Genomic DNA, 27,605 nt, shown 5'->3' on the forward strand with positions numbered 1-27,605 from the left:
GGCTCAGAGCAGAGCAGAGTGACTGACAGACCCGTGTTTCAGACCAAACACTCTATGTAAGTGATTGCTGTCGGAAGATATAACTATTTAAGACTTATATTAACACAAATATATCACTTACTTCTGCTTTAAATATAGGTTCCTGACAAAGTCAAAAAGCCTTGATGCTATAAACAATCTATGTGGTACTTTTATGCATTTAAAACCTGAAAATAGAATGGTTAAAGTGCAGGTAAATGTCCAAAAGGGGCTGGACTTCCTCACAGGGACTCAGGTCCAATCAGAGCCTCAGTTCAACCTGATAAACTCCTGGTTGTCGGCCGAGCTCCAGTCTGACGGACCGAGGACAGAGGACAGAGGAGACAGAGGACGGAGGACTGAGGATACCGAGGACGAGGACCGACATGTTGAGGGTTCAGCTGCTGGTGGTTCTGGTTCTGGGTCTGTGGACATGGACCGGATCGGCTCTGGTCAGGTGGGAAAATAAAACTTCTATTAAAACTATTTAGACCAGTTGTTTTTCAGATCTAATCCAAAAAAAAAAAAATCAATCTTGACCTTTAACCCTCCTGTTCTGGGTCAAATTGACCCAATCTGTTCCCTTGCTCCATCCTTCCTTTCTCCCTTCCTTCTTTCCACAATCCCTTTTCCCTTCCTTCTTTCCTTCCTTCCTTCCTTCCCTTCGTCCTTACTTCTTCTTCCTTCCTCTTTTGACCCAATCTGTTCTCTCCCTCCATCTTTCTTTCATTCCTTTTCCCTTCCTTCTTTCCACAATCCTTTTTGCCTCCCTCCCTTCCTTCCTTCCCTTCGTCCTTCCTGCATTCCTTCCTTCCTTCTATCCCTTCATCCTTCCTCCCTTCCTTTCATCCTTCCTTCCACAATCCCTTTTCCCTTCCTTCTTTCTTTCCTTCCTTCCTTCCCTTCGTCCTTACTTCTTCTTCCTTCCTCTTTTGATCCAATTGACCTGGTCTGTTCCCTATCCCTCCATCTTTCTGTCCTTCCTTCTTTTCCTTCTTCCTTCCTTGAACAAATCTGTTCTCTCCCTCCATCTTTCTTTCCTTCCATTTCCCTTCCTTCTTTCCACAATCCATTTTCCCTTCCTTCTTTCCTCCCTCCCTTCCCTTCGTCCTTCCTGCCTTCCTTCCTTCCCTTCATCTTTACTTCTTCCTTCTTTTTTGACCCAATTGACCCAATCTGTTTCCTCCCTCCATCTATCTTTCTTTCCCTTTTTCCTTCCTTCTTTCCTTCCTTCTTTCCCTTCATCCTTCCTGCCTCCCTTCCTTCCTTCCTTCCTTCCTTCCTTCCTTCCTTCCTTCCTTCCCTCCCTTCGTCCTTGCTTCTTACTTCTTCCTTCTTTTTTGACCCAATCTGTTTCGTTCCTTCCTTCTTTCCTCCCATCTTTCCCTTTGTCCTTCCTTCCTTCTTTCCCTTCATCCTTCCTGCCTTCCTTCCTTCCTTTCATCCTTCCTTCCCTTCGTCCTTACTTCTTCCACCCAATTTACCCAATCTGTTTAATCTCTCCATCTATCTTTCCTTCCATCACCTCCCATCTTTCCCTTCGTCCTTCCTGCCTTACTCCCTCCCTCCCTTCCTTTCTTCCCTTCGTCCTTACTTCTTCCTTTTTTTTTGACCCAAATGACCCAATCTGTTTCTTCCCTCCATCTATCTTTCCTTCCTTTTCCCCTTCCTTCTTTCCTCCCATCTTTCCCTTTGTCCTTCCTTCCTTCCTTCTATCCCGTCATCCTTCCTCCCTTCCTTCCTTCCCTTTGTCCTTACTTCTTCCTTCTTTTTTGACCCAAATGACCCAATCTGTTTCATTCCCTCCATCTATATTTCCTTTCCTTTTCCCTTCCTTCTTTCCTCCCATCTTTCCCTTTGTCCTTTCTTCTTTCCTTCCTTCCTTCTTTTCGTTTCACTCCATCCATCCGTCCCCCCTCAGGGTTCCTCTGAGACGGGGCCGTTCCATCCGTTCCCAGCTGCGAGCCGACGGCCGGTTGAAGGAGTTCCTCAGGGATCATCGACCCGACATGTTCAACCGCCGCTACGCTCAGTGCTTCCCGGCCGGAACGCCGTCGCTCCGACTGGGACGCTCCAGTGAGAAGATTTACAACTTCATGGACGTAAGAAGAACGACAGATGTGGAAGTAATACAAGACGTGTCCCTGAGCAAGGCACCAAACTACAACATCTGGGCCCAGTTGTTCCAAAGTAATCTGATTGGATTTTGGATAATGGACTGGATCAAATCTTGAAAATGGGTTGTTTTCAAAACCAAAAATGAATGAATTCTGAGATCGGATTAGATCAGATAATCCAGTCTTGGTTTTCATCTGGATCAAACCCTCAGTTTGTGTTGTTCAAAACTTTTTAGTCGAATCGGGAAGACTTTGATCCAAAAAAACAGGATTATTCTGATCCCAGCAGTCGGGTGGATTCAGGAACAAAATGTGATTTAAATGAAATTCAAACTGGCCAAATAAACAATATTTATAATGTAGTAGGCCTATATATACATTTATTGATTGATATTTTGAGCCTAATTTTTAAACCATAACAGTGATTAGTAAATAAAGTTAACTTTTGAATATTCTACAACTGAAAAACTTTTCCCCAAACTGAATTTAATGAAATTTTAAAGGGACAACGAGGAGTTTTGTAAAAGCGAAGTGTTTTCTCACTACATTTATGAGCCTCCGCACCGTGAAATTCTTTGACCGGAGCAAGACAGACTCATGTTTTCATTCATCAAGAATTAAAGTCAGAGGTTGGAAGACGATCACATACCGTCGTAGTTCCCACCATAAACGGAGATTCGGCGGCGTTATTCTCATGACTCGCCACGAAACCGAAAGTAAAGAAACGCTGGTCGGCTCGCCCAGCATTTCCACCACCACTAATAATAACAAAATAACCATAGAGACAAAACGATATATTTATTGAAAATGGGCCCATTAACAAGTGTGGGTAACGTAGATTCATCCACATTAATATGAGACTTTTGTATAACCAAATAGAAACTCCTCGTTGTCCCTTTAAAGGGACAATATGTGACATTTACCCCCATCTAGCGGTGCGGTTGCATGTCGGCACGTATTCTTGCTGTTGCGTTTACGTAAACTCGGGCAGAAGTCAGAAAAACAACACACGCTGCATGTATCAGGATAAACAAGCCTCTATGTAAACAAACGGTCCGCCAGCACGAGGCAAAACAATACAGGCGTGACAATATGTTGTCATGGCGATGTCGTATTGTTTACCTGACCCACGTTTTACCGGCTTTCTCTCGTCGAGTAAAATAACATCCAGTCGGTTTGCCGACGGCGTCACTCACGGCGTCATTCAGGTGTCTGACTGCACCTGAAGGCAACACCAGTGCCTCCGTCCTTCCTCACACTAGCTACACGGTGGTGACAGTTTTAACAGGCGCTGTCTGGAAAACTTTCTCCCCGAGCCGAGAAGCTCCGGCGGCCCGAGTTTGTGGTTACTGACGGCCACGGTGACAATGAACGTAAAACATGGCGATTCAACATGGCAGAGAAGGTTCGGTGAACCCCCCCCTGTATGTTTGTAACGATTCATTCTAAGGTACGAGAAAGCGCTCGTTTGTATGCGGGCGCGATTCCACTTCAGTGAAATACATATTTATGAAAGCGATATTTGATTTTTGTCAATAAAAAGCCAATAAAGTCCCATACTGTCCCTTTAAGTTTAAATTTTTAATTTTTAAGTTTGAATTTTTAAACACATGGGGAAATATTCACAATTTCACTAATGTAGCCTACTGTATATTGGCTTTTTTATTTTTTATTTTAACCGCCCAACCAGATGGAGTCTGGCTTTTTAAAAGTTGCAGTACCACTGATTCTCCACCTGGTGTCAGTGTTTGACAAGATACAACCGGCGTTGTGTGAAGAGTTTGTGCCTTGCTCAGTGTCTCCTGGTGTGAAACCAACAACCATTTCATTTAACACAAGTTTTTAAATCATAAAATCACAGTTTGTGTTGTGTGTTGTGTGTCTGTGTGTGTGTTGTGTGTATCAGGCTCAGTATTATGGAGACATCACGTTGGGAACACCGGAGCAGAACTTCTCTGTGATTTTTGACACCGGCTCAGCTGATCTCTGGGTGCCGTCGTCCTACTGCGTCAGCCAGGCCTGTGGTAACACAACACTACACTACACAACACAACACAACACAACACAACACTACACTACACAACAGTACACTACACAACACGATACAAGAGTCTGAGTGTGTATCTGTACTTTTAATATTTGTAAATGTTTGTGGGTCAGGACGGCACAACTCTGGTTTAGTGTGTTCAGGACTGTGATGATAAGAAGTTCAAGGTCTCTGTATATGTGTGTGTGTGTGTGTGTGTGTGTGTGTGTGTGTGTGTGTGCGTCTGTGTATGTGTGTGTCGTACAGCACTGCACAGGCGTTTCAGGGCGTTTGAGTCGACTTCGTTCCATCACGACGGTCGGATGTTTGGGATTCACTACGGCTCAGGACACCTGCTGGGAGTCATGGGCCGAGACACACTGAAGGTCTGTCCTCTGAGACACTGGTGGAAACTAAACCTGCAGTTTTTTGAACATTGCATAAGTCAGAACTGCAGCATCCACAGTCTGGATCTTTTTCTAGGAGCCAAAAACCACCTTAAAGGGATAGTTTAACATTTTTGGCAAATTGGCCCATTGCCATAATCCCTATAGTCATAGCAGTAGGTTCGTTACCTTTAATTGTCGGTGTAAGCTATTTTTAGAACGGCGGAGCAGAGCCGTGAGCTGCTCAGAGCTACGCTACGGAGGCTCATGGGATTTCCAATCCAACAACTCCACAACGCTCTGGTGGACAAGTTGTGACCTGCACATTCACCACGCTATGAGATAATAACACAACGTTACCACACAGAGTTGTTGTAGAGGTAAATGCAGAGACTGTTGATGAAAAACTGTCCCTGAAGGCAACGCGCATGAGCAGTTTTGCATGAATTTACCTCTAAAACAACTCTTTTTTGGAGTTGTTGGATTGTGTATTTGATGAGTTTGATGAGGGAAACCAAGAAATCCCATAATGAGCCTCCGTAGCGTAGCTCTGAGCAGCTCACTGCTCTGCTCCGCCGTTCTAAAAACAGCTTGCACCGACAATTAAAGGTAACAAACCTACTGCTATGACTATAGGGATTATGGCAATGGGCCAATTTGCCAAAATGTTGAACTATCCTTTTAAAAACAAAACCGTTGATTCTTGAGTCATGGAAACCGCCTTTTGTAAAAGAATCATTTTAAAGTCCAATTTCTTGAAATCTTCTGCTGCAGATTGGTGAACTCGTCACCCTGAACCAGGAGTTCGGGGAGTCGGTCTACGAGCCCGGTACCACCTTCGCCATGGCCCGGTTCGATGGCGTCCTGGGGATGGGTTACCCGTCCCTGGCAGAGATCCTTGGAAACCCCGTTTTTGACAACATGATGGCGCAGAAGACGGTGGACGAGCCGGTCTTCTCCTTCTACCTCAGCAGGTACGACATCACCAGACTGAAACCTGGAGTATTTTCAAGTATTTTAAAAGGGGGCTTAGTGGTCCAACCGGTGCCAAAGGTCCAAAGAATCAAGCCGAGTCCAAGAGTGAAATCAGCTGCTGTAACCAAATCTTACATTTAGACATTTGTTCTGAAATGTTTGACGGAAATCCAAGACCTGTATCAGATCCAGGGTGGTGAAAGAGGTCCAGATGGTTCTTCAAGGGTCCAGTTTAGTTTTCCCCTCTGGGTCAGGGGGTAGGCTATAGATAACGTCTGCTGATACAAAGATGTTTAGGTTTCCTGAACTTAAAGGAGAATTCCGGTCATTTTTGACCCCTAAATCGTTGTCCTGATGGTCACCCACAGTGTTGGTTGGACCAAAAAACGCGACTAAAATTGTTGCAGGCAAACCAGAGTTACACCATGGCTACCCGGCGCTAGGGATAGCCACAACGCTAAAGTATGGGGGCAATTCTTTCAACCACAACAAACACTCAAAAAACAATCAAATATCTCTGGTACATGACTGGAATCCTTAGAGACACCACTGAACTCATATAGTGTAGAGTATAAACAGTATAAACTTTGTGTTTTTGCATGTAGCCACTCACCTCAGATAGCTGAACTCTGAAACATCCTGGAAAGACATTACTATCCCATCACAGAGCGCCTGCTCTCCCCACCACAGAAACTAACACTTTTTCCTTGTTGTGATGATTTCTTTACTAAAATAAACGGTGGAGCAGTGCAGTGGTCATGTCCAAAATATCTCCGACTGTTTATTTTTGTAAAGAAATAATCACAATATCCTCATACTTTAGCGTTGTGGCTATCCCTAGCGCCGGGTAGCCATGGTAACTCCGGTTTGCCTGCATCAATTTTAGTCGCGTTTTTTGCTCCAACCAACACTGGGTGACCATCAGGACAACGATTCAGGGGTAAAAAATGACCGGAATTCTCCTTTAACGTAAAGTATAAGTTCTGTTTTGACTGAAGTGTGGGTCTTTTTTGCAGGAGAACAAGTAGTGGAAACCCAGAAGGCGAGTTGTTGCTCGGGGGAACAGATGAGTCGTTGTACAACGGACCAATCGCCTGGATCCCAGTGACTGCTAAAGGATACTGGCAGATTAAAATGGACAGGTTTTAATCTTTAAATATCACGATTCTGACCAGTTAATGTTTATTTTTTCTTTTATTGTGATCTGAACTGTTGCAGTCTCAGTCAACAAGCCCTAACTGTGTTTCAGTGTGGCGGTGCAGGGTATGAGTTCCTTCTGTCCTCATGGTTGTCAGGCCATCGTGGATACAGGAACTTCCCTGATTGCTGGACCGACCAATGACATCCTCAACCTGCAGCAGCTGATTGGAGCCACGCCCACAAACATCGGAGAGGTGATCTCATCTCAAAGACGTCAACATTAATCAAACTTGTGAACATCAATCGAACCAACTTTTAACGATTTACCAATGTTTATTTTGTGTTTCAGTTTCTTATCGACTGCGCCAGGTTGTCCAGTTTGCCCCATGTGACGTTCGTCTTGGGAGGAAAAGAATACACACTGACAGCTGAGCAATATGTTAGGAAGGTAATTCAGTGTCTGCAGCTGTCTCTTGTATTTAGCCAGTTATCTACATATGCTTTTGACCTGTGTCTGTCTTTGCAACAATATCATCAATATCTCAGAAGGTGTCTTAGATCCTCAGGTTCAGGTCTTCTGGCAGTAACAGAAGGTCGATCAGACTTTTGTTGTACTTGTGCCTTTACGTCTTTACTTTGGAACCAATTGTTGTCATTACTTTTCTATTATTATTCTTCCAATTGTATCGAATATGTAGTTTTCTCTGACAAAAAAAAACCCTTAGAAATCCTTTCCTACTGTCATATTTTCATCTCAGACATGAACTTAGTTATTTGAACCTCAAAGGTAAGGTTGGAGATCTCTTTCTGGTAAATTTTGACCCTTCACACCCGACTGCAACCAAGTAATGTAATGCTTTTTCACAAAAATAACAAAAAGTCAGTCACCTTTGGAACGGACAGTCCTGTAAAAACACCATCCAATCATCTTGAACACCACATTCAAGTCAATTGGATCGAGATGTGTCAATCAAACTGCCATCTCTGCGCATACCGCTCTCTGTGCACTAATCGCATGCGCATTTCAGTCTTCAACGAGTTACGAGGCAAATAAGACAACGCCAGTAATCCATGTACCACACTGAAGTCCGGTCGGTTGCGATGTTCCTCTAAGCTGATGCAAAGTGTTGCTCCATGAAGGCAAAACCTTCACGGAATGACCCAACGTAATCCCAATGTGAGCGACGCATGGCCTGCTAGGATCTCCAACCCTACCTTTAATTGTTTTGTGAATATGGTTAACGTTCAAATTTCACTAAATAACCTTCCCTCTCTCTCTGTGGATGTTCAGGAGATGCTTGGAGACAGGGAGTTGTGTTTCAGTGGCTTCCAGGCCGTGGACATCGTTACCCCCGAGGGCCCCCTGTGGATTCTGGGAGATGTTTTTCTCACAGAGTACTACAGCGTTTTCGACAGAGGACAGGACCGGGTCGGGTTTGCACCTGCTCGGCAATAACCCAACTAATAGCTGACAGCTGTATGATCAATAAATATATGGATAAAAATACCTCAGCAGCCTGTTGTACTTCTTGGCCTCAGCAGTACCCAATCACTACCGATGACCCATCAACACAGTCAGTCATTCATTTAAACAGTAGCCTTTGGTGATTGAGTAGCAGCAGATACATGTTCAGTCACATTAATAAGAACAGACATAAATAACAGTCATCACAGAAACACAGAGGATTTTGTTCTGGAAAATATTTTTGTTCTAGAAACCTTTAGAGTCCTGAGTAGCAGTACTTTAGAGTTGATACTCATCTGTAGTTCCTCTAACGGCCACTAGATGGCTCCACAACAAGTTAAACTCATTTAGCTTTTTCAAGTGTGCATTGTTTCTCCATTATGACAATATTAAGGCATGGAGACGCTCTTTGTCTTCAGTGACCAGAAGTTGTTGCTTGATCTTTCCACTTCTTTTACCCAAGTGTAGATTTTTGTCTCCAATAACAAAGCTGGAAACAAGCAATAAACCACATTTCTAGGCTTCAAAACATTGTTGGTTGACATGTCCAGTTTCCCAAAGATTTGTTCATTTAAAGCAACAACAATAAGCGACGTAGAGCATTCCTCTTGGCCAAAGTTGAGAAATGCCGCTTCTTGCTCCGTGTCTGGCTCGGTTTGGTTCTGCTGGGGTGATGTTACGTCTCTCTGAGTGAGCGGTTTTCACTTCTTTTCCGAACTCTGTGACTGGGAGTCGTCGCTTTTGACTTCGTCGTTGTTGTTGGTTCTTTCCGTCTCGCCGTCATCAGTCCCCTGGAAGTTGTGATCGTACTCGGGATCGGGGATCTGCAGAGTGTCCGGAGTCGGAGCGGGCGATCTTCGGGACTGGAATCGAGCCAGGCCTCGTCTCCGCCTCCCCAGGGCCTTGGGGCTCGGCAGACTGCGTACCGACGCCTTCGACGACTGTCTGGAGAACTGGAGGGAGAACTGACGACCCCGGGGCCGGATTTGTGGCGGGTTTTGGGAAGTCGTCCAACGGAATTCCTTTGGTCCCAGTTGAGTGGGTGAATAACAGATCGAAGAGCGGGACCTGGAAGTGGCGGGACGGGGAAGTCAAGGAGCAAATAGAGGTTTAACTAACAAATAGACTATGGTTCGGTTGTTAGAGATTTCTTTAAAGGGATACGCCAACATTTTTTTTTTCGTGTCTTGCCTCACTCCCGAGTCCATGACCAGCAGATAGACACCATCCTTTCGACTGTACGTGCAGTAACCATGGAGATAGAGCCGTATCGCCCGTAATTAGCTTAGCTCAAACACTGGAAGTGTATGGGTAGTGTTAGCCTGCCTCCTACCCCGAGCCGAAATCAGCAGTCAGAATCTGATTTCATTTTAGCTCACAATGTAAATATATCACTTTATCGACATTTCAAACATTTTACAGAAAGTAGCCGTTTAGATCAGCAGTGTGTCGTTAATTTGTCTAAATACGAGCTGTTTACAATTTTGCTCGGACGAATTCGGCGCTACTCAAGCTAGCCGTTGTGACCAACACACTTCCGGTTACTTTCACAAAATAAAACACCCGTTGCCCTTTACATACAGAAAACCATGACGGTAGAATTTGTGCTTTTACTTTGAAATAGGAAGCTAACCTACCCTCGATGTAGCTAGCTTGAACCAAAATAAAGCGTCTTTGCTTGAACCCTCCGTTTTGACCGATCTCGTCCCGTTAGCGGCATTTGACCGCTCAAGATGCCTTACCGGAGAGTTTTGTCAGCTCTGAGACGAAGATCGGCCCGCCGGTTTCCCTTTAGAGTTGCTGAAGAGTTTCTCTGATGACTTTAGGTGGAGGCAGGCTAACACTACCTATACACTTCCAGTGTTTGAGCTAAGCTAATTACGGGCGATACGGCTCTATCTCCGTTGTTACTGCACGCACAGTCGAAAGGATGGTGTCTATCTGCTGGTCATGGACTCGGGAGTGAGGCAAGACATGAAAAAAAAAATGTTGGCGTATCCCTTTAAAGCCATTATCCAGCCATTATCAAGAAGTTATCACTGGAAAGTGAGTCAAGAACACTGACTGAATCACCTCGGGGTTTCCTGGCCTGCTGTGTCCTCGGTCGGGGAACGATCAAACCCGTTCTGAGCTTTTTCTGCATCGGCGTTTCTAGAAGAAGAGTCCCCGTTGAGACGGACGCCACCGAACGGCGGGCTGACGACGAGCCGGGGGAAAACAGCCGAGGCGGGTGAGCCTTCAGGGGAGGGAGGGTTGCTGCTCACCTCCCTCAGGGTGGACAGGGTGTCCATGGAGGAGGGGGGATTGCCCAACGAGGAGTGGGCAGCCACATCTGAACGATTGAGTCTGGATGGGATGAAACACAGGATGAAGAACAGAAAGTAGGAAGCACACTGCAAAAGCTCAAAATCTTTCCAAGAATATTTGTCTTATTTCTTGTCAAAATGTCTAATTTCTAGTCTAAACTAGTCTCTTTTCACTCAAAATAAGAACCACCACCTAAAAATTAACTTGTTTTTAGATCATTTCCATTTGTTTCAAACAAATTTTCACTTGAAATAAGCAGAAAAATCTGCCAGTCAAAGCAAGTTTTTTGTGCTTGTAATAAGAAAGAAAACCTTGCTCCACTGTCAGATTTTTCTACTTATTTCAAGTAAAAATATGCTTGAAAGAAGTAAAAAGTGGGGTAAAAAGTGTCTAAAAACAAGCTACTTTTTAATGTGATGAGTCTTATTTTAAGTAGAATGAGATTTGTTTTGACTAGAAATTCAATTTTGACTAGAAATAAGACAAATATTCTTGGTAAGATTTTGAGTTTTTGCAGTGCAGTGGGAACTACAGCTGGAAGCACCGGTAGAGATCAATGCTGCTGCACCTGAAGTCTGGGAAGAAGCTTCCTGTTGCATCACTGCTGTGCCGCTTGATGACGGGCCGAGGGGGTCGGAGGTCCGGAGGCTCCTGAACGCTCAGCAGCCGGCGGACTCGACCAAGGACCTGCAACGTTTTTTGGGTAACCCTTTAATTTACAGGCCGCAAATTACGTGATAAAGTCAAGAAATAGCCTAAAAATAATTGGCAATTTCAGAAAAGCCAAAGGTTTCCAAAGCTTTTCATGCTTTGAATTTTTTGGGAAAGGCCAGAATTTTTCTCGACGAAGTCCTCGCAATTGACCGTTATTTCCTGGCTGTTTCTAGACATTATGACGCAATTAATTGTTATTTCTTGGATATTTCTTGACATTATCACGTAAATTAAAGCATTACCCATTTTTGTCTGTGTCATACACTGCAAAAACTCAATATCTTTCCAAGAATATTTGTCTTATTTCTTGTCAAAATGTCTCATTTCTAGTCAAAACTAATCTCTTTCCACTTAAAATAAGACTCATCACCTAAAAATTTACTTGTTTTTAGTTAATTTTCATAAGTAGAAAAATCTGCCAGTGAAAGGAAGTTTTTTGTGCTTGTAATAAGAATGAAAAACTTGCTCCACTGTGAAATTTTTCTACTTATTTCAAATGAAAATAGACTTGAAATAATTCAAAAGTGTCTAAAAACAAGCTACTTTTTTATGTATAACTATGTATGTATATGTATAAATATACATATTTTTAGGTATAATGAGATTTGTTTTGACTAGAAATTACATTTTGACTAGAAACAAGACAAATATTCTTGGTAAGATTTTGAGTTTTTGCAGTGTATGGCTCAGATTTGTTTATGGATGAATAAAACACAGGAAGGAGGACGAGAACTTGTTGGTGGAGTTACAGTATAATAAAAAGTGGCGTATTACCGACTCTTGGCGTCGAGGCAGATGAAGGTCCTGTTGCCGTGGACGACTGTCGCTAATGTCGACCTCATCAATGTGGAGAATGTCTGAGAGTCTGGAAGACACATTAGAAAAAGGTTTTTCCATTTTGCTGATAAAACTGCTGTATCACATATTACACCAACACAACATGACTGATCATTACGAAACACAACAGTTCTCTCCACGACGATGCTGGACGGCACCAAGACGGCACAACACCCCTCACAGCTTCACTGCAACTGCTACCATCCCACTGAAAACTGGCTTAAAGGGACAACGAGGAGTTTGTATTTGGTTATAAAAAAAGTCTCACGTTAATGTGGATGAATCTACGCTACCCACACTTGTTAATGGGCCCATTTTCGATAAATATATCGTTTTGTCTCTATCGTTATTTTGTTATTATAATTAATGGTAGAAATGCTGGGCGAGCCGACCAGCGTTTCTTTACTTTCGGTTTCGTGGCGAGTCATGAGAATAACGCCGCCGAATCACCGTTCATGGTCGGAACTACGACGGTATGTGATCGTCTTCCAACCTCTGACTTTAATTCTTGATGAATGAAAACATTCTGGGCAAGAAGTCTGTCTTGCGCCGGTCCAAGAATTTCACCGTGCGCACGGAGGCTCATGGGAAATGTAGTATGAAAACACTTCGCTTTTCAAAACTCCTCGTTGTCCCTTTAAACCAATCAGCTTTCTGTCTGATATTGACCCCATGTCAGTGGTGGAGCCGAGGAACGATGGGATGCAGTAGTCGGCAGCAGCCAGTGTGTACGGTGGACGAGCGTCGCAGTCGTTCCAGTAGATGTCTTTAGTCATGTGAGGAAGGTTCATGTGCAGCTCGTCCACGGCCAGCAGAGACACCTGGAGGGACAGGTGGACAGGAAGTGACCGGTTGGTTGGCTTGTTTGCTTTATTGATAGGCATTCTGTCATGTATCTTCCTACATGTAGTAACCACATAGTTATTACATAGTAACCAGATAGTTATAGTGATTTGTTTAATGAATCCTGTTCCTTAATACTATGTATTGCTGATGCCCTATGATGGCAGCACTAAGAACTGATTATATTATGAGCACTAACTACCTTGTGCCACGTAAGTTATGGCCTTACAAATGTATATTTATTAATGTGAATTGAATGTTTCTTTGGTCTTTTGGTGCAATCGCAAATGTGTGTATTGTGTTACAAATGTATATTTATTCATATGTTTTTGGTATTTTACCTCATTGTTGCTTTTTTTAAGGTTGCCTTTTATCATCAGGCAGAGTGACTGGCGATGAAAATGAGCTTTTTTAGCTAACTCGGGTGCATTTACATTAGTTTTTTACAATGTTTTATTAATGAACATTGTCCCTTGTCAATAAATTAAACTGAAACTGAAACTGATTGATTGATTCTTGCAGCGATCAGCCGACCTGAAGGTTCCTGTCGATGATCCAGTTTGCTTCGAAGTCGTCGTCGTCCTCTCCAAACGGGTTGATCAGCTGCTCCGCCACCTGTCAATCACACACACACACACACACACACACACACACAGAGCACAGAACTCTTGTAAAAGTCGGGATCGTTGTCTGAAACAACTTTAGCCTCAGCGCTTGTGACGCCTTTTTTTCCGCTCCAGCATTTCTGGCTCACATCCACCACATAAGTTATTAATAACATTATATGGTGTGTTATTAATATAACAGAACAAGGTTGAGACAGGTCAACCAGAGGCCTGTTAATGCCTCAGCAGGAAAACAGGAGAGAGTCATTTGATTTGCAGGAGGGAGATATACAGTATATTCTGGGTTTTGTTGTTGTTGTTGCAGATTTTTACCTGGATCTTTTTTGTAAAATGTGCAAAGTCATAAATCTCAACACTATAAATACGTATGTCTGATATTTTGCATCAAGATCTATACGTTCAATCCTGAAACACACTGTTAGGGAAACTTGCTGGATGCTCATTGTAGTTTTTAACAAATAAACAAGAGGAAATACACTGCAAAAACTCAAATGTCCTATCAAGAATATTTGTCTTATTTCTAGTCAAAACAAATCTAATTCTACTTAAAATAAGACTCATCACATAAAAGGTATCTTGTTTTCAGACAGTTTTTACTTCTTTCAAGCAGATTTTCACTTGAAATAAGTAGAAAAATCGAATAGTGGAGCAAGTTTTTCTTTCTTATTACAAGCACAAAAAACTTTTTCTACTTATTTCAAGTGAAAATTAGTTTGAAACAAGTGAATACGATCTAAAAACAAGTTAATTTTTAGGTGATGAGTCTTATTTTAAGTGAAAAGAGATTAGTTTTGACTAGAAATGAGACATTTTGACAAGAAATAAGACAGATATTCTTGGAAAGATTTTGAGTTTTTGCAGTGTAAAAAGGTTTTAGTGCAGAAAGATGAGGTGTGTGTATAGGACAATATGTTGTTGTTCATCATCCCACCTTCAACCAGCCAGCGTAGAAGAAGAACTGGAGCAGGGTGAAGACGGGGACGTAAAGGTCGAGCTCGTGGCCTGCTGGACCTTTCTCGGGGTCGAGAAACTGTCGACCAATCAGACAAGCGAAGAAAAAGGTGTAGACGGCGAGCGTGACGACCTGAAGGGGAAAAGAGACAGAAGAGAAAGAAATCAAATGCGATTGAATTAATCTCAATAAAATGAAATTAACTTTCTATCTCATAATTATGACTTTTTAATGTCATATTTTATATTCATTATGCTCCGTTCATGTTTTTATTTTAGTTTTTTTTTAGTTTTTCTTGTTTGTTTTATTTACTTACAGAGTTGGGCTTACACATTTATGATTTGAATCTTGTGCATAGAGACACGTTTGGAGTAGATCACGAGACTGTGATCCAGCAGCACCGTCTATTAAAACTGTTGCTGTGTGTGTGTTTGTGTGTGTCGTAATTGTGCTAGTGTGCGCAATGGCACAGGCTGCACTTGTCATGTGTGTCCCGATTGCTTTTAAATACCCCCCCCCCCACACACGCTTGGCCACTTAATACATGCTTGCACACTATACGCAAATATATAGTACGTTCCGCCGGCAAAACGTCACCAAAGTGTGTGCGTAGCGAAGCGCACTGACTCAAAAATTCAAAATCTTACCAAGAATATTTGTCTTATTTCTAGTCCAAATGTCATTTCTAGTCAAAATAAATCTAATTATACTTAAAATAAGACTCATCACATTAAAAAGTAGCTTGTTTTTAGACACTTTTTACTTATTTCAAGGATATTTTCACTTGAAATAAGTAGAAAAATCTGACAGTGGAGCAAGTTTTTCTTTCTTATTACAAGCACAAAAAACTTGCTTTCACTGGCAGATTTTTCTACTTATTTCAAGTGAAAATTTGTTTGAAACAAGTGAAAATGATCTAAAAACAAGTTAATTTTTAGGTGATGAGTCTTATAGTCTTAGAGTCTTAAAGAGATTAGTTTTGACTAAAATTGAGACATTTTGACAAGAAATAAGACAAATATTCTTGGAAAGATTTTGAGTTTTTGCAGTGCAAGTGTGGAGAAATGGGACAGGCTCTCTCTCTCTCTCTGGAGGAGATTCAAGGCTGTGATTCGGTTACACTAATGATGGAGGATGATCATGATTAGATGATTAGATGAGCTACATCCGTTGTGAAGATGCAGCATGCAGGGCCGACCTGTGTGTAGACCAGAGGGATGCCGACCCAGTCGTAGCCGAAAAGAGTTGCACACCAAGTCCTGAAGCGATTCATCTCCTGAACAGAGAAAAGAAGAGACAGAAATTCAATAGGCTTGTCAGTTTGGCACCGGCTGCTTACCCACACTGCAAAAGCTCAAAATCTTTCCAAGAATATTTGTCTTATTTCTTGTCAAAATGTCTAATTTCTAGTCTAAACTAATCTCTTTTCACTCAAAATAAGAACCGTCACCTAAAAATGAACTTGTTTTTAGATAATTTCCATTTGTTTCAAACAAATTTTCACTTGAAATAAGTAGAAAAATCTGCCAGTGAAAGCAAGTTTTTTTGTGCTTGTAATAAGAAAGAAAAACTTGCTCCACTGTCAGATTTTTCTACTTATTTCAAGTAAAAATATGCTTGAAATAAGTAAAAAGTGTCTAAAAACAAGCTGCTTTTTAATGTGATGAGTCTTATTTTAAGTAGAATGAGATTTGTTTTGACTAGAAATTAAATTTTGACTAGAAATAAGACAAATATTCTTGGTAAGATTTTGAGTTTTTGCAGTGCACCCCATCCCAGATTTCTCTAACTCAACAGGCTGATTGGAAAAAGAGTCTGGCCCTCCCCTGTGGGAGCGAGCGAGCGAGCTGCTGGGTGTCACGTTACCTACATGTCTGGCTTATGTGGTCACAGACTAACAGGGACCGGGGCTCAAATTGGTTTTGAAGGATGGCACGAGTGTGTTTTTCAACGCTTAAGAGCCTCTTTCCCTCTGACAGGATGTTTTATACCCTAATGGGGAAACTTTCATGTTTCACTTCAGCACTAATCTCACATCAGAGCAGCACTTCAGGCCCAGTTCTGCCCCTCTGCTCATCCCAAATTATGTTTTTGGGTAGTTAATTGCACTTGTAAAAAATTTACACGATGCTAACTCAAAATTTTACCAAGAATAGGTCTATTTGTCTTATTTCTAGTCAAAACAAATCTCATCATACGTAAAATAAGACTCATCACATTAAAAAGTAGCTTGTTTTTAGACTCTTTTTACTTCTTTGAAGCAGATTTTCCCTTGAAATAAGTAGAAAAATCTGATAGTGGAGCAAGTTTTTCTTTCAAGCACAAAAATGGCAGATTCACTGGCAGATTTTTCTACTTATTTCAAGTGAAAATACGTTTGAAACAAATGAAAATTATCTAAAAACAAGTTTGTTTTTAGGTGATGAGTCTTATTTTAAGTGAAAAGAGTTTAGTTTTCACTAGAAATGAGACATTTTGACAAGAAATAAGACAAATATTCTTGGAAAGATTTTGAGTTTTTGCAGTGAACAGACAATGATCAATAAAAGTTTATACATATAGGCTATATAGTATATATGAGAGATTTATATGTTTCTGTCTCAACACATTCATTTATTAAGTTGAGGACTCAAACTGTCCTTTTGTGAAACATCTGGCAGCAGCATCTGCCTTCACACTGTGAAGCAGCTTTAGCAGCGAAGCAGCAGCCGCGGTGTTTTGTCATCGTCATAAATCCTGAGTGTGTTTGGGTGATAACGGCTCTTAAGCCCAATCTGCATACAGAGTGGAAATCCTCTGTAGAAACAGCCTGTTTGCTTTTAATCAGGTACAAACCAGCCCAGACTGTGTTCCCGCTGCTAATCACAGCTCTGCTGCGCTAACAGTTATAATTACATTCAGTCTCAAGTTTTGCTTTAGTTAAGTTTAGTTTGAGTTTCTGTTATTAAAAACTTTTTTTGTGTGTTACAGAGTTTTAGGAGCCAAAGTTGACTGTGGTTTAGTTGGGGAGAATACGTCAGTCCAACCGTCCATTTCTCCGACTACGCATTAATCCGACTTGTTCTAGAGGGCTATGGTTAGGTTTAGAGTTAGGTTTAGGGTTAGGGTTACTTAAGTCGGAGAAATGGGAGGCCGGACTAATGGACGCAAAAATATAAAAATGTATGGTAGAAAAATTTCTGTTAAAAAGTTGGTACAATTTCTCCAAAAATGTTTATACATTTCTAGAAAAAAGTGGTAAAAATTCTCAAAAAAAAAAAAAAAATCTAGAAAAAAGTGGTAAAATTTCTAAAGAAATTGTTTTTTCAAAGTTAAAAAATTTTCTAGAAAAAGACGAAAAATTTCTCCAAAAAAAAAAACTCTAGAAAAAGCAGTAAAATTTTTGAAATTGTAAAAAAGTTCAAACATTTTCTAGAAAAAGACGAAAAATTTCTCAAAAAAAGTAAAAGAAAAATTCTAGAAAGGGCAGTAAAAAATTTTTGAAATTTTAAAAAAGTTTAAAAAGTTTCTAGAAAAAGACGAAAAATGTCTCCAAAAAAAAGTTGAAAAAAAATCTAGAAAAAGCAGAAATTGAAAAAAAAAATGTTGCTGGTACTCTGATCTGATTTATTGATTTCTTGTCAATTAAATGAGCAAATAATCTATTTTTGACATTGCACAGGTCAAGTATTTTGACTGGCATAGTTTTGTTTCTATTGATGTTTTATATTTTGTTTGTGGAAGCTACATCGTGTTCGCTTGGATAAGTTGGTCAAGTCTTGAGTCTTAAATTATTTAGTTATTTTTGTGTCTAAAAACATTCACACGTTGCTGTTGTGACAGAGAATATGAACTAGTCTGAAGCGGCTGGTCACATTGAGGATGTTCTGCAGGTCGATGCTGTCCTGGATGCGTCCCTCCTGTCGAGCCTTAGACGCCAGGTTGGTGAACCAGACCACAGGGATCCAGTACTTCAGGTGAGGGGAGCGGATGTTCTCAAACATCTTCCGCTCCTCTGGAGTCATGAAGCCTACAGGTGGAGAGACGACAGGTAGAAACTCTGAGGTATGAAGCATCTGCACTGCAAAAAATCTAATATCTTACCAAGAATATTTGTCTTATTTTTAGTCAAAATGTAATTTCTAGTCAAAACAAATCTCATTCTACTAAAAATGAGACTCATCACATTAAAAAGTAGCTTGTTTTTAGACACTTTTTACTTCTTTCAAGCAGATTTTCACTTGAAATGATCTGATAGTGGAGCAAGTCTTTTTTCCTTATTACAAGCACAAAACATCTTGCTTTCACTGGCAGATTTTTCTACTTATTTCAAGTGAAAATTTGTTTGAAACAAGTGAAAATGATCTAAAAACAAGTTAATTTTTAGGTGATGAGTCTTATTTTAAGTGGAAAGAGATTAGTTTTGACTAGAAATGAGACATTTTGACAAGAAATAAGACAAATATTCTTGGAAAGACTTTGAGTTTTTGCAGTGTGTGGTGGATTTATGGGCTGTCTCATATCTAGTCTAAACTAATCTCTTTCCACTTAAAATAATAACTCATCACCTAAACATTTACTTGTTTTTAGTAGATTTTAACTTGTTTCAAACAAATCTTCACTTGAAATAAGTAGGGAAAAAAAGTTTTTTGTGTTTGTAATAAGAAAGAAAAACTTGCCCCACTATCAGATTTATATGTCATGAGTCTTATTTTAAATAGAAATAGATTTGTTTTGACTAGAAATGACATTTTGACTAGAAATACGACAAATATTCTTGGTAGGATTTTGAGTTTTTGCAGTGTAGAAACAAACTCCAGCTGTGATCCCATAATGATCTGCAGTAGCCTAGTTTTATTTTTAATGTGTTCATATTCAGTAGAGGTGGGAATCACCAGAGGCGATATATACAGGGTTTATTCACCCAGACTGGGCGGAGCGGTAAAGAAACATGTTGGGGGACAAAAGACAGACAGACAGGACGAAGTTGTCTGAGGTTTCACAGCCTGAAGGATGAGACACGCAGGTCGTCGCCCTCCTGCAGCTCTAATTGGTCGATAACGAGCCACATCAGACGGTTACAGGAAGGACGAGAGAGACGCAGTCGGGAAGAAGCTGAACTCTGTCTGACTTCCTTCATTTCCGACACACAGATACACAACAAACACACACACACTGGAAACATTAAACACATGCAGGGCCGGCCCAAGACTCCATGGGGCCTTAAGCAAAAATTTGATGGGGCCCTCTATTACTGCCAATAATACTAATTATTGATCATTTACACACTTTCTACAAATTTATTTCATTTTTCTAATCTTTCATTACGAATCAACACCCCAGCCTGGCATGTTTTTACCCATCTAATTGGGTTTTTAATCTGAAACAGTACGAAATTCAACTAAAAGTGTAGCCTGGGGTTGATTTACACTTAATATTCAAAGTGATAGCTATAGTACTGAGAGCGATACTGAATGTCATCCAGGCCGACTAAAAGTAACAAAATAAACCAATAGACAATGTATTTGCTGTAAAAACATCATCTGCTTTTTTATTTTTTGTTTTAAATGGATAGTTCAACATTTTTGTCAAACTGGCCCATTGCCATAACCCCTATAGTCATAGCAGTAGGTTTGTTACCTTTAATTGTCGGTGCAAGCTATTTTTAGAACGGCGGAGCAGAGCCGTGAGCTGCTCAGAGCTACGCTACGGAGGCTCATGGGATTTCTTTGGGGTTTCCCTCATCAAACTCATCAAATACACAATCCAACAACTCCACAACGCTCTGGTGGACAAGTTGTGAGCTGCACATTCACCACGCTATGAGATAATAACACAACGTTACCAGACAGAGTTGTTTTAGAGGGAAATACAGAGACTGATGATGAAAAACTGTCCCTGAAGGCAACGTGCATCAGTGGTTTTGCATGAATTTCCCTCAAAAAAAAAAACTCTGTCTGGTAACGTTGTGTTATTATCTCATAGCGTGGCTCATAATTGACTCATACTGGTGTCAGTCTACTTCCTGGGCTCACCTGCCTCCACCACGTGGTCCATGGTGGGGAAGCGTTTGCAGACGGCCGTGCTGACGGAGCGGAAGATGAGGAGTGACGTCAAGTTCACGTAGCGCACCAACGTCCTGCGGAGGAGGCGGCCATATTCATCTTTACCCTGAACGCAGCTGCAGGAAACACAACCACAGAAAGATTTGTTGGTTTGTAAAATGTGACCTTAGTTTGCACTTTAATATACAAAACTGTATGTTTAAAGGGATAGTTCACCCAAAATTTAAATCTCATTATCTCCTCCCCCTCATGTGGACTAAGGGCTGGGAGAAGTTTCAGAGTCCTCCGTGGCTTCTCTGAGTTACAGGGGGTCTCGGCGTAGCAGTGCATGTCCATATAACGGTTGCAAATGGATACCAACTGTCTTCGTAACAGAAAGACACACACACAATTAAATAAGTCTATATTTCAAGCTTGTTTTGCAGCGGAAGCTTCTCGAAGCTCCTCTTCCTGGTCCGTCCAAATCTCGCGTGATTTGCAAGACAGACATTACATACGAGCAGCATGGAGGTATTTGGATGTTTTTTGGTGTGTCTTTTTGTTACCAAGACAGTTGGTATCCATTTGCAACCGTCATATGGACATGCACTGCTACGCCGAGACCCCCTGTAACTCAGAGAAGCCACGGAGGACTCTGAAACTTCTCCCAGCCCTTAGTCGACACGACATGAGGGTGAGTAGAGTAGATAATGAGTGAAATTTGAATTTTGAGTGAACTATCCCTTTAAAGTACCTGGAGATGTGGAACATGAGTCTGTCGGGCCAGGGCAGGTTGACAAACTGGTTCCACCATCGATTCACCACCAGAGTCACATAGAAACCTGCAACACAAACCAGTTCATTCATAAGTTTAATATAAAATTTTGTTTTTTAATGAATAATATGTTAATAATATGTATGATAATAATATATTTGAATAATAAAATGTGTTTCTGTGACTATAAAAGAGTCACAAAAACACCACAAAAATGCAAATATAACATTTTTCCGATTGAGGCTGTTTTCACATGAGGAAACATACAGATAAGTGTGTGCATGTGTGTGTGTGCTCTATCATTAGCTACACACTCATCCTGCTTTTAGCCGCTCTCTCTCTGCTCTTTAATGATCTGTTTCCATTAGCCGGCTGCTAATGCTGCTAATGAGGGAACCAAACACTCATCTCTCTGTTTCTCCGGCCGAGCTGCAGCTGCAGTTCAGTTGGGTTTTTTTTTTTGTTTTTTTTTTAATTTTATTCTGCCTCTTATTTACATCCATTCATCCATTTTCTTCCACTTATCCGGGTGCGGCCTCAGCGCAGCGGTAACGTTCAGACATCGCTCTCCCTTCCTGGGGGATCTAGAGTCGCTCTCAGACCTGATGGGATGTCTAATCCCTCCGTCTCCCATCATCATTCAATCTTTACTTTATGGACTTTATGGACTTTTGTGGTCTGGAGCTTTTAGTCTCTTACAGGCCACCACCATATCACCATATCCTGAAGTATCTCTGAGCACAACAACAGCCATTTGTCAGTGACTGTGGTTGAGTGTGAAGCCGTCGAGGCCTCAGAGGACTGAGATTATATCAGCCGGTCTCCTCTCTTGTGATAATTAATAACAACACATCCATAATCACCTGGGATCACCTGTAGGACGCTGTAGCGTGACGGTAAAAGTAAATAAAAGTGACTTCAGGTCTGTTAAAGTCTCATGGTTTTATCTTCTCAGTGTTTTAGGATCGTCAAAGCTACAAGTTCACCAGTTGTTCAAAAGTTGAAATCTGGATCAAAATTATCCAGATTTTGAATTCCCTTTTTTGCAATCCAGGATCATAATCCGTTTTACTTTTATTCCAGTTGTTCAAAGCAACATTGGATTGGATCAGTCTGATCCAGATACAAACTTTTCAATATTACCAAATCCAGATGTGACTGTGTATCACACTGAAGGCTGATAGGTAGGTAGAAAAAAACAAAACAAGCAGAACAGGAGCATAGTGACCACATGCTCCAAAGTCTGTTTTTTTGAAAATGACCCCATCTGGTCTGTCTGTTTAGATTAATTAAAAAAGCAAATATACAGTACATTATTGTCCCATGTGTTTCTAATTCAAACATGAAATTTCAAAATTCTAACTTCAAATTTAATTGTAGTTGGGGGGAAAGTTCTTCAATTGTGGAATAATCAAAAGTTAACTTTATTTTATCACTGTAATCTGGTTTAAAATCAGGTACAAAATATAAATAAATAAATGTATATAATCCTACATTATAAATATTGTTTATTTGACCAATTTGAATGGAACTTAAATCACATTTCCTGAAATCCCAGGGGGGATCCCTGAATCCACCAAACTGCTGGGATCAGAATAATCCTGTTTTTTGCATCAAAGTTTTCCTGATCCAACAAAAAGTTTTGAACAACACAAACTGGGAGTTTGATCCAAATCAAGACTGGATCACGTGATCTAATCTGATCTCAGAATCCGTTTGTAGTTTTGAAACAACCCATTTTCAAGATTTGAGCCAATCCATTATCCAAAATCCGATCAGATTACCTTTAGAACGACTGGGCCTGTTGAACCCAAATTCACCTGAGGTTAACTATCCAACCAAAATGGAGAATGATGTAAAGTCAGACCTTTCACAGCAAAAAGAAATGATGGAATCAACCAATTAAGTTTATTTAGTATAGCCACATTTTCATTTATTTTAAAAGCTTTCAGTTCTGGTAACTTTTTAGATAAGATTTTACATTATTTTGTCAGTGCAACAAACATTCATAGTTTTGAACTTCTGTAACTGAAGCTTGGTACGTTGGATCACTGTTAGGCTATATAGTTTAAGTCAAAGCTAAAGACTAAAATAAAGATGGCAGTGTGGTGGAAAGTGGACGTACCCAGGACGAAGGTGACAGGGATCTGCTCGGCATACTTGTCACAGTACATGGAAAGTTTCTCAAAGAGTCTCTTCTGGTCTTCGGTGAGAACGAACCTGGAAGAGAAAGAGACAAAGACGTTCACAACGAGTTGAAGAGTTGAAGAGTTGAAGCCAAAACTCAGGTGATGAGCTGCAGTTCCTCTAACGGCCACTAGATACTGCTCAAACAAAAACAAACTCTGTATTTAAGTGTAATTTGGTTTGGTTTGTCTTATTCTACATTAATTGCGATTTTAATTAAGATTTAAAGAGCTGTCCGTATCCAGCGGTGGAAACCAACCCTATTGTTATGTTATTAGCCTACTTCTTTACTTCTAATTGATGTTAGCATGCTAACCAGCTAGCTCCGATCCAACGAGCACAACTCTTCATTTTTCCAGTACTGAGTCACTGTAACGTCCAGTCTGTCTCTTGTCTCGTGAACAGAAGGACGACGAAGCAAAACTTGTACATACACAATGTGTTATGCTAATGCTAGCTCATGAAGCAACAGCAGAACTTCCAAACAGCCAATAACAACTTATAAATACAAAGGATTTTGTCATTTTCCAGTCATTATATTATCATCGTCTTATTCTGATAAACTCGCATGCTGCATCAAATCCTATGAATCCCTCAAACACCACCAGCCAGATAGGCTATCGAATGTTACGGGTTGGGGGAAAAAAATAATACAGCATAAAATTGTGATATTTTGCATGGCGATAAATTGGTACAATGACCCAAAGTATCGATCTGAACAGACTAGAAGTTGATCTTATTAGAAAAAACACATGTTAACAAAGTTTTCATCTGGGGACACCATTTGCAGTTGAAAAAAGCGAATAACCCCGGTGTAGCCTATATCGCAGCATTTTGCAATATATATCATATTGAGACACAGGTATCGTATCACAAAATCGTAAAGATAAAACTACTGCAGATCATTATGGGATCACAGCTGGAGTTTGTTTCTACACTGCAAAAACTCAAAATCTTACCAAGAATATTTGTCTTATTTCTAGTCAAAACAAATCTAATTCTACTTAAAATAAGACTAATCACATTTAAAAAGCAGCTTGTTTTTAGACACTTTTTACTTCTTTCAAGCAGATTTTCACTTGAAATAAGTAGAAAAATCTGATAGTGGAGCAAGTTTTTCTTTCTCACAATTAGCACTTAAACTTGCTTTCACTGTCAGATTTTTCTACTTATTTTAATTAAGAATTTGTTTGAAACAAGGTAAAATTGACTAAAAACAAGTTAATTTTTAGGTGATGAGTCTTATTTTAAGTGGAAAGAGATTTGTTTAGACTAGAAATGAGACATTTTGACAAGAAATAAGACAAATATTCTTGGAAAGATTTTGAATTTTTGCAGTGTAAGGAAATATTGAGACGTACAACTGCAAAGGAAACATTTATATCATGCAAAAATCTGGTATGTTCACTGCAAAAACTATCTAATCTTTCCAAGAATATTTGTCTTATTTCTTGTCAAAAATGTCTCATTTCTATAGTCTAAACTAAACTCTTTCAAAACTAAACTCTTTGTTTCAAACAAATTTTCACTTGAAATAAGTAGAAAAATCTGCCAGTGAAAGCAAGCTTTTTGGGCTTGTAATAAAGGAAGAAAAACTATCAGATTTTTCTACTTATTTCAAGTGAAAATATGCTTGACAGAAGTTTTTTAAAAAAGTGTCTAAAAACGAGCTACTTTTTACGTGATGAGTCTTATTTCAAGTAGAATGAGATTTGTTTTGACTAGAAATGAGACACTTTGACTAAGACAAATATTCTTGGTAAGATTTTGAGTTTTTGCAGTGTTTTAGGTGCTGTGCATGAGTTAGTGTGCATGCATGTGTGTGTGTGTGTGTGTGTGTGTGTGTGTGTGTGTGTGTGTGTGTGTGTGACCTGTATACGAGGCTGAGGGCGGTGTAGAGCAGCACGAACAGCGTGAACTCTCGGTACAGCAGCTTGTAGATGCTTCCCTTCCAGCGCAGCAGCAGCCGGTGGAAACTGAAGAAGGTGGCGTTGGCGACTTTACTGGAGTAGGTGACGGTCATCCTGAGACTGACGGAGCGACAGGTGTCTGCTCACACCTGGACAAACCCAAAGCAACACTCTCTTTCCTATTTTCTTTTCATTTCATTTCGATTTATTTCATTCATGGTATACATTCTACACATGGTTGCACATATTTACATAATGTACACATTGTCACCATGAATGAAAAGGAGCAGGATGAAGAAAACGTATGGTAGCCTACACTGCAAAAACTCAAAATCTTATCAAGAATATTTGTCTTATTTCTAGTTAAATTGTAATTTCTAGTCAAAACAAATCTCATTCTACTTAAAATAAGACTCATCACATTAAAAAAGTAGCTTGTTTTTAGACACTTTTTACTTCTTTCAAGCAGATTTTCACTCGAAAAATCTGATAGTGGAGCTGAAAGTTTTTCTTTTTTATTACGAGCACAAAAAAAACTTGCTTTCACTGGCAGATTTTTCTACTTATTTCAAGTGAATATTTGTTTGAAACAAGTGAAAATGATCTAAAAACAAGTAAATTTTTAGGTGATGAGTCTTATTTTAAGTGGGAAGAGATTAGTTTTGACTAGAAATGAGACATTTTGACAAATATTCTTGGAAAGATTTAGAGTTTTTGCAGTGTACCTGCTCCTCTCTGTTGTTACAATTACATTGGCTTACTTCAACACCAATATTATACTCTGTTTCAAAATATTAAGAATGATGAAACATATGACAAGAAAACAAACAAAATAGCAGCGAACACCACTCGTCTATCTATCTATCTTTTCTTTTTTCCCTTCTTTTTCTCTTTTTTGTAGATGCTTATCTTTTCTTTTTTAACCATTTTCTTAAACTGAGACATAGCCTACTTGTACAACTTTTCAATTCCTTGCTTTGTGAATGCCATAGGCTACTTTTACACCTGCAACATAAATACACATTTGTTTTAAGCTTAGCCTTGCAAATGTCTGTTTAAAATCAAGCTTCAGTCTGTTTTATCCTCTTCCTCCAGTTTAAACAAGCTTTGTAAATGTTAAAGTTTCTCTAAATCAACTCGTTTCCGATGTGTTTTACTCACAGAAGAACTCACAGTCGTCTTGACTTCGTCTCACCGGTGCTTTTCTTTCATCAGGCTTCTTCTTTCCTCATTTGTTTTTGCCAAGTGCCAACAACAAGCCGCTGCCACCGCCCCCTCCATCTCTCTCTCTCTCTCTATCTATCTATCTCTCTTTCCCTCCCACTCTCTCTCTCTCACTCTTTCTCTCCACCATGATGCTGTCCAGTTGCCCAGTAATGCCAGGCAGCAACACACACACACACACACTCACACACACACTCACACAGGTCCAGAGTTATATTGATGAGCTGGCGAGCTAAATGTAGTCATGTTTCAGCTCTATGTGTGTGTGTGTGTGTGTGTGTGTGTGTTGAGGTAAACACGTATAAACAGAAACAGAAACGTTAGGCTATATCAGACGAGAGATGGTGATGTCATGGCAGTGAGTTCAGAGCAACCAGTTGGACAGAGGAGCAGCGTTATTACAGTAATTGTGTTTTGTTTGCTCTTTTTATTTTAAACTAATAAAAGAAAGAACATAACGATGATTAATTAACCCTGAAGCAGGAAATTAAAAACACAGGAAGGCTAACACAGTCAGATAAATAAATAAAGGAGAGAACTAAATGATTAGTAAAGGCCATGGAGATCTGTTTATTTTACATTTTCCTGAAAGGTGCATAAATTCAAGTTATTATTGTTATTATAATATTATATATTGTTATTATTGTGCTACGACGGAGTATTAGGGCCACATTAAGAAAAAAAAAACACAGACTAAAGAAAATAAAGTCATAAATGTAAGAATAAAGTCGTATTTTTACGAGAATAAATAATTATTCCTCATTTAACGCCCCTGTTGTCCTCCTGGATCAAGGAAGGAAGGAAAGAAAGAACGAAAGATGGAGGAAGGGAACAGATTGGATCAAGGAAGGAAGAAGAAGCAAAGATGGAGGGAAAGAAGGGAGGGAGGAAAGAAAGAAAGAAAGAAAGAAAGAAAGAAAGAAAGAAAGAAAGAAAGAAAGAAAGAAAGAAAGAAAGGGAACGCATTAAGAAAGAAAGAAAGAAAGAAAGAAAGAAAGAAAGAAAGAAAGAAAGAAAGAAAGAAAGAAAGAAAGAAAGGGAACAGATTGGGTCAAGGAAGGAAAGAAAGAAAGAAAGAAA

General features: G+C 40.1%; 2 protein-coding genes across 2 annotated transcripts; one reads left to right on the plus strand and one right to left on the minus strand.

Annotated features, from left to right (window-relative positions):
* Positions 1–380: 380 nt before the first annotated feature.
* On the plus strand, positions 381–8,169 carry nots (nothepsin). Its single transcript, XM_085768923.1, has 9 exons — positions 381–475; positions 1,940–2,120; positions 4,042–4,159; positions 4,429–4,547; positions 5,322–5,521; positions 6,539–6,664; positions 6,772–6,916; positions 7,012–7,110; positions 7,954–8,169. The coding sequence occupies exons 1-9, from the start codon at positions 405–407 to the stop codon at positions 8,116–8,118; spliced, it is 1,224 nt and encodes a 407-aa protein (XP_085625049.1). The 5' UTR covers positions 381–404; the 3' UTR covers positions 8,119–8,169.
* On the minus strand, positions 8,030–26,698 carry LOC146962313 (bestrophin-3-like). Its single transcript, XM_085768922.1, has 14 exons — positions 26,459–26,698; positions 25,263–25,421; positions 23,330–23,424; positions 21,184–21,271; positions 20,421–20,566; positions 18,261–18,415; positions 15,605–15,682; positions 14,386–14,538; positions 13,363–13,443; positions 12,655–12,806; positions 11,923–12,013; positions 11,003–11,121; positions 10,201–10,473; positions 8,030–9,195 (listed from the first exon to the last, which is right to left on the minus strand). Exons 2-14 carry the CDS (start codon positions 25,412–25,414, stop codon positions 8,829–8,831), a joined length of 1,950 nt encoding a protein of 649 aa, XP_085625048.1. The 5' UTR covers positions 25,415–25,421; positions 26,459–26,698; the 3' UTR covers positions 8,030–8,828.
* Between the last annotated feature and the right edge of the window lie 907 nt (positions 26,699–27,605).

This window comes from Trachurus japonicus, chromosome 23, assembly GCF_045865225.1.
Source record: "Trachurus japonicus isolate A0001 chromosome 23, Traja_1.0".
NCBI lineage: Eukaryota > Metazoa > Chordata > Actinopteri > Carangiformes > Carangidae > Trachurus > Trachurus japonicus.

Excerpts from the sequence above, each read along its gene's own strand:
- nots (XM_085768923.1), top strand. The coding sequence starts at position 405 with ATGTTGAGGGTTCAGCTGCTGGTGGTTCTGGTTCTGGGTCTGTGGACA. Across the intron at positions 2,121-4,041 it reads AGATTTACAACTTCATGGAC|GCTCAGTATTATGGAGACAT; the intron begins GTAAGAAGAACG and ends TGTGTGTATCAG. Across the intron at positions 6,917-7,011 it reads CGCCCACAAACATCGGAGAG|TTTCTTATCGACTGCGCCAG; the intron begins GTGATCTCATCT and ends TTTGTGTTTCAG.
- LOC146962313 (XM_085768922.1), bottom strand. The coding sequence starts at position 25,414 with ATGACCGTCACCTACTCCAGTAAAGTCGCCAACGCCACCTTCTTCAGT. Across the intron at positions 20,567-21,183 it reads CTCATGTTCCACATCTCCAG|CTGCGTTCAGGGTAAAGATG; the intron begins GTACTTTAAAGG and ends TGTTTCCTGCAG. Across the intron at positions 12,807-13,362 it reads TCATCGACAGGAACCTTCAG|GTGTCTCTGCTGGCCGTGGA; the intron begins GTCGGCTGATCG and ends CTGTCCCTCCAG.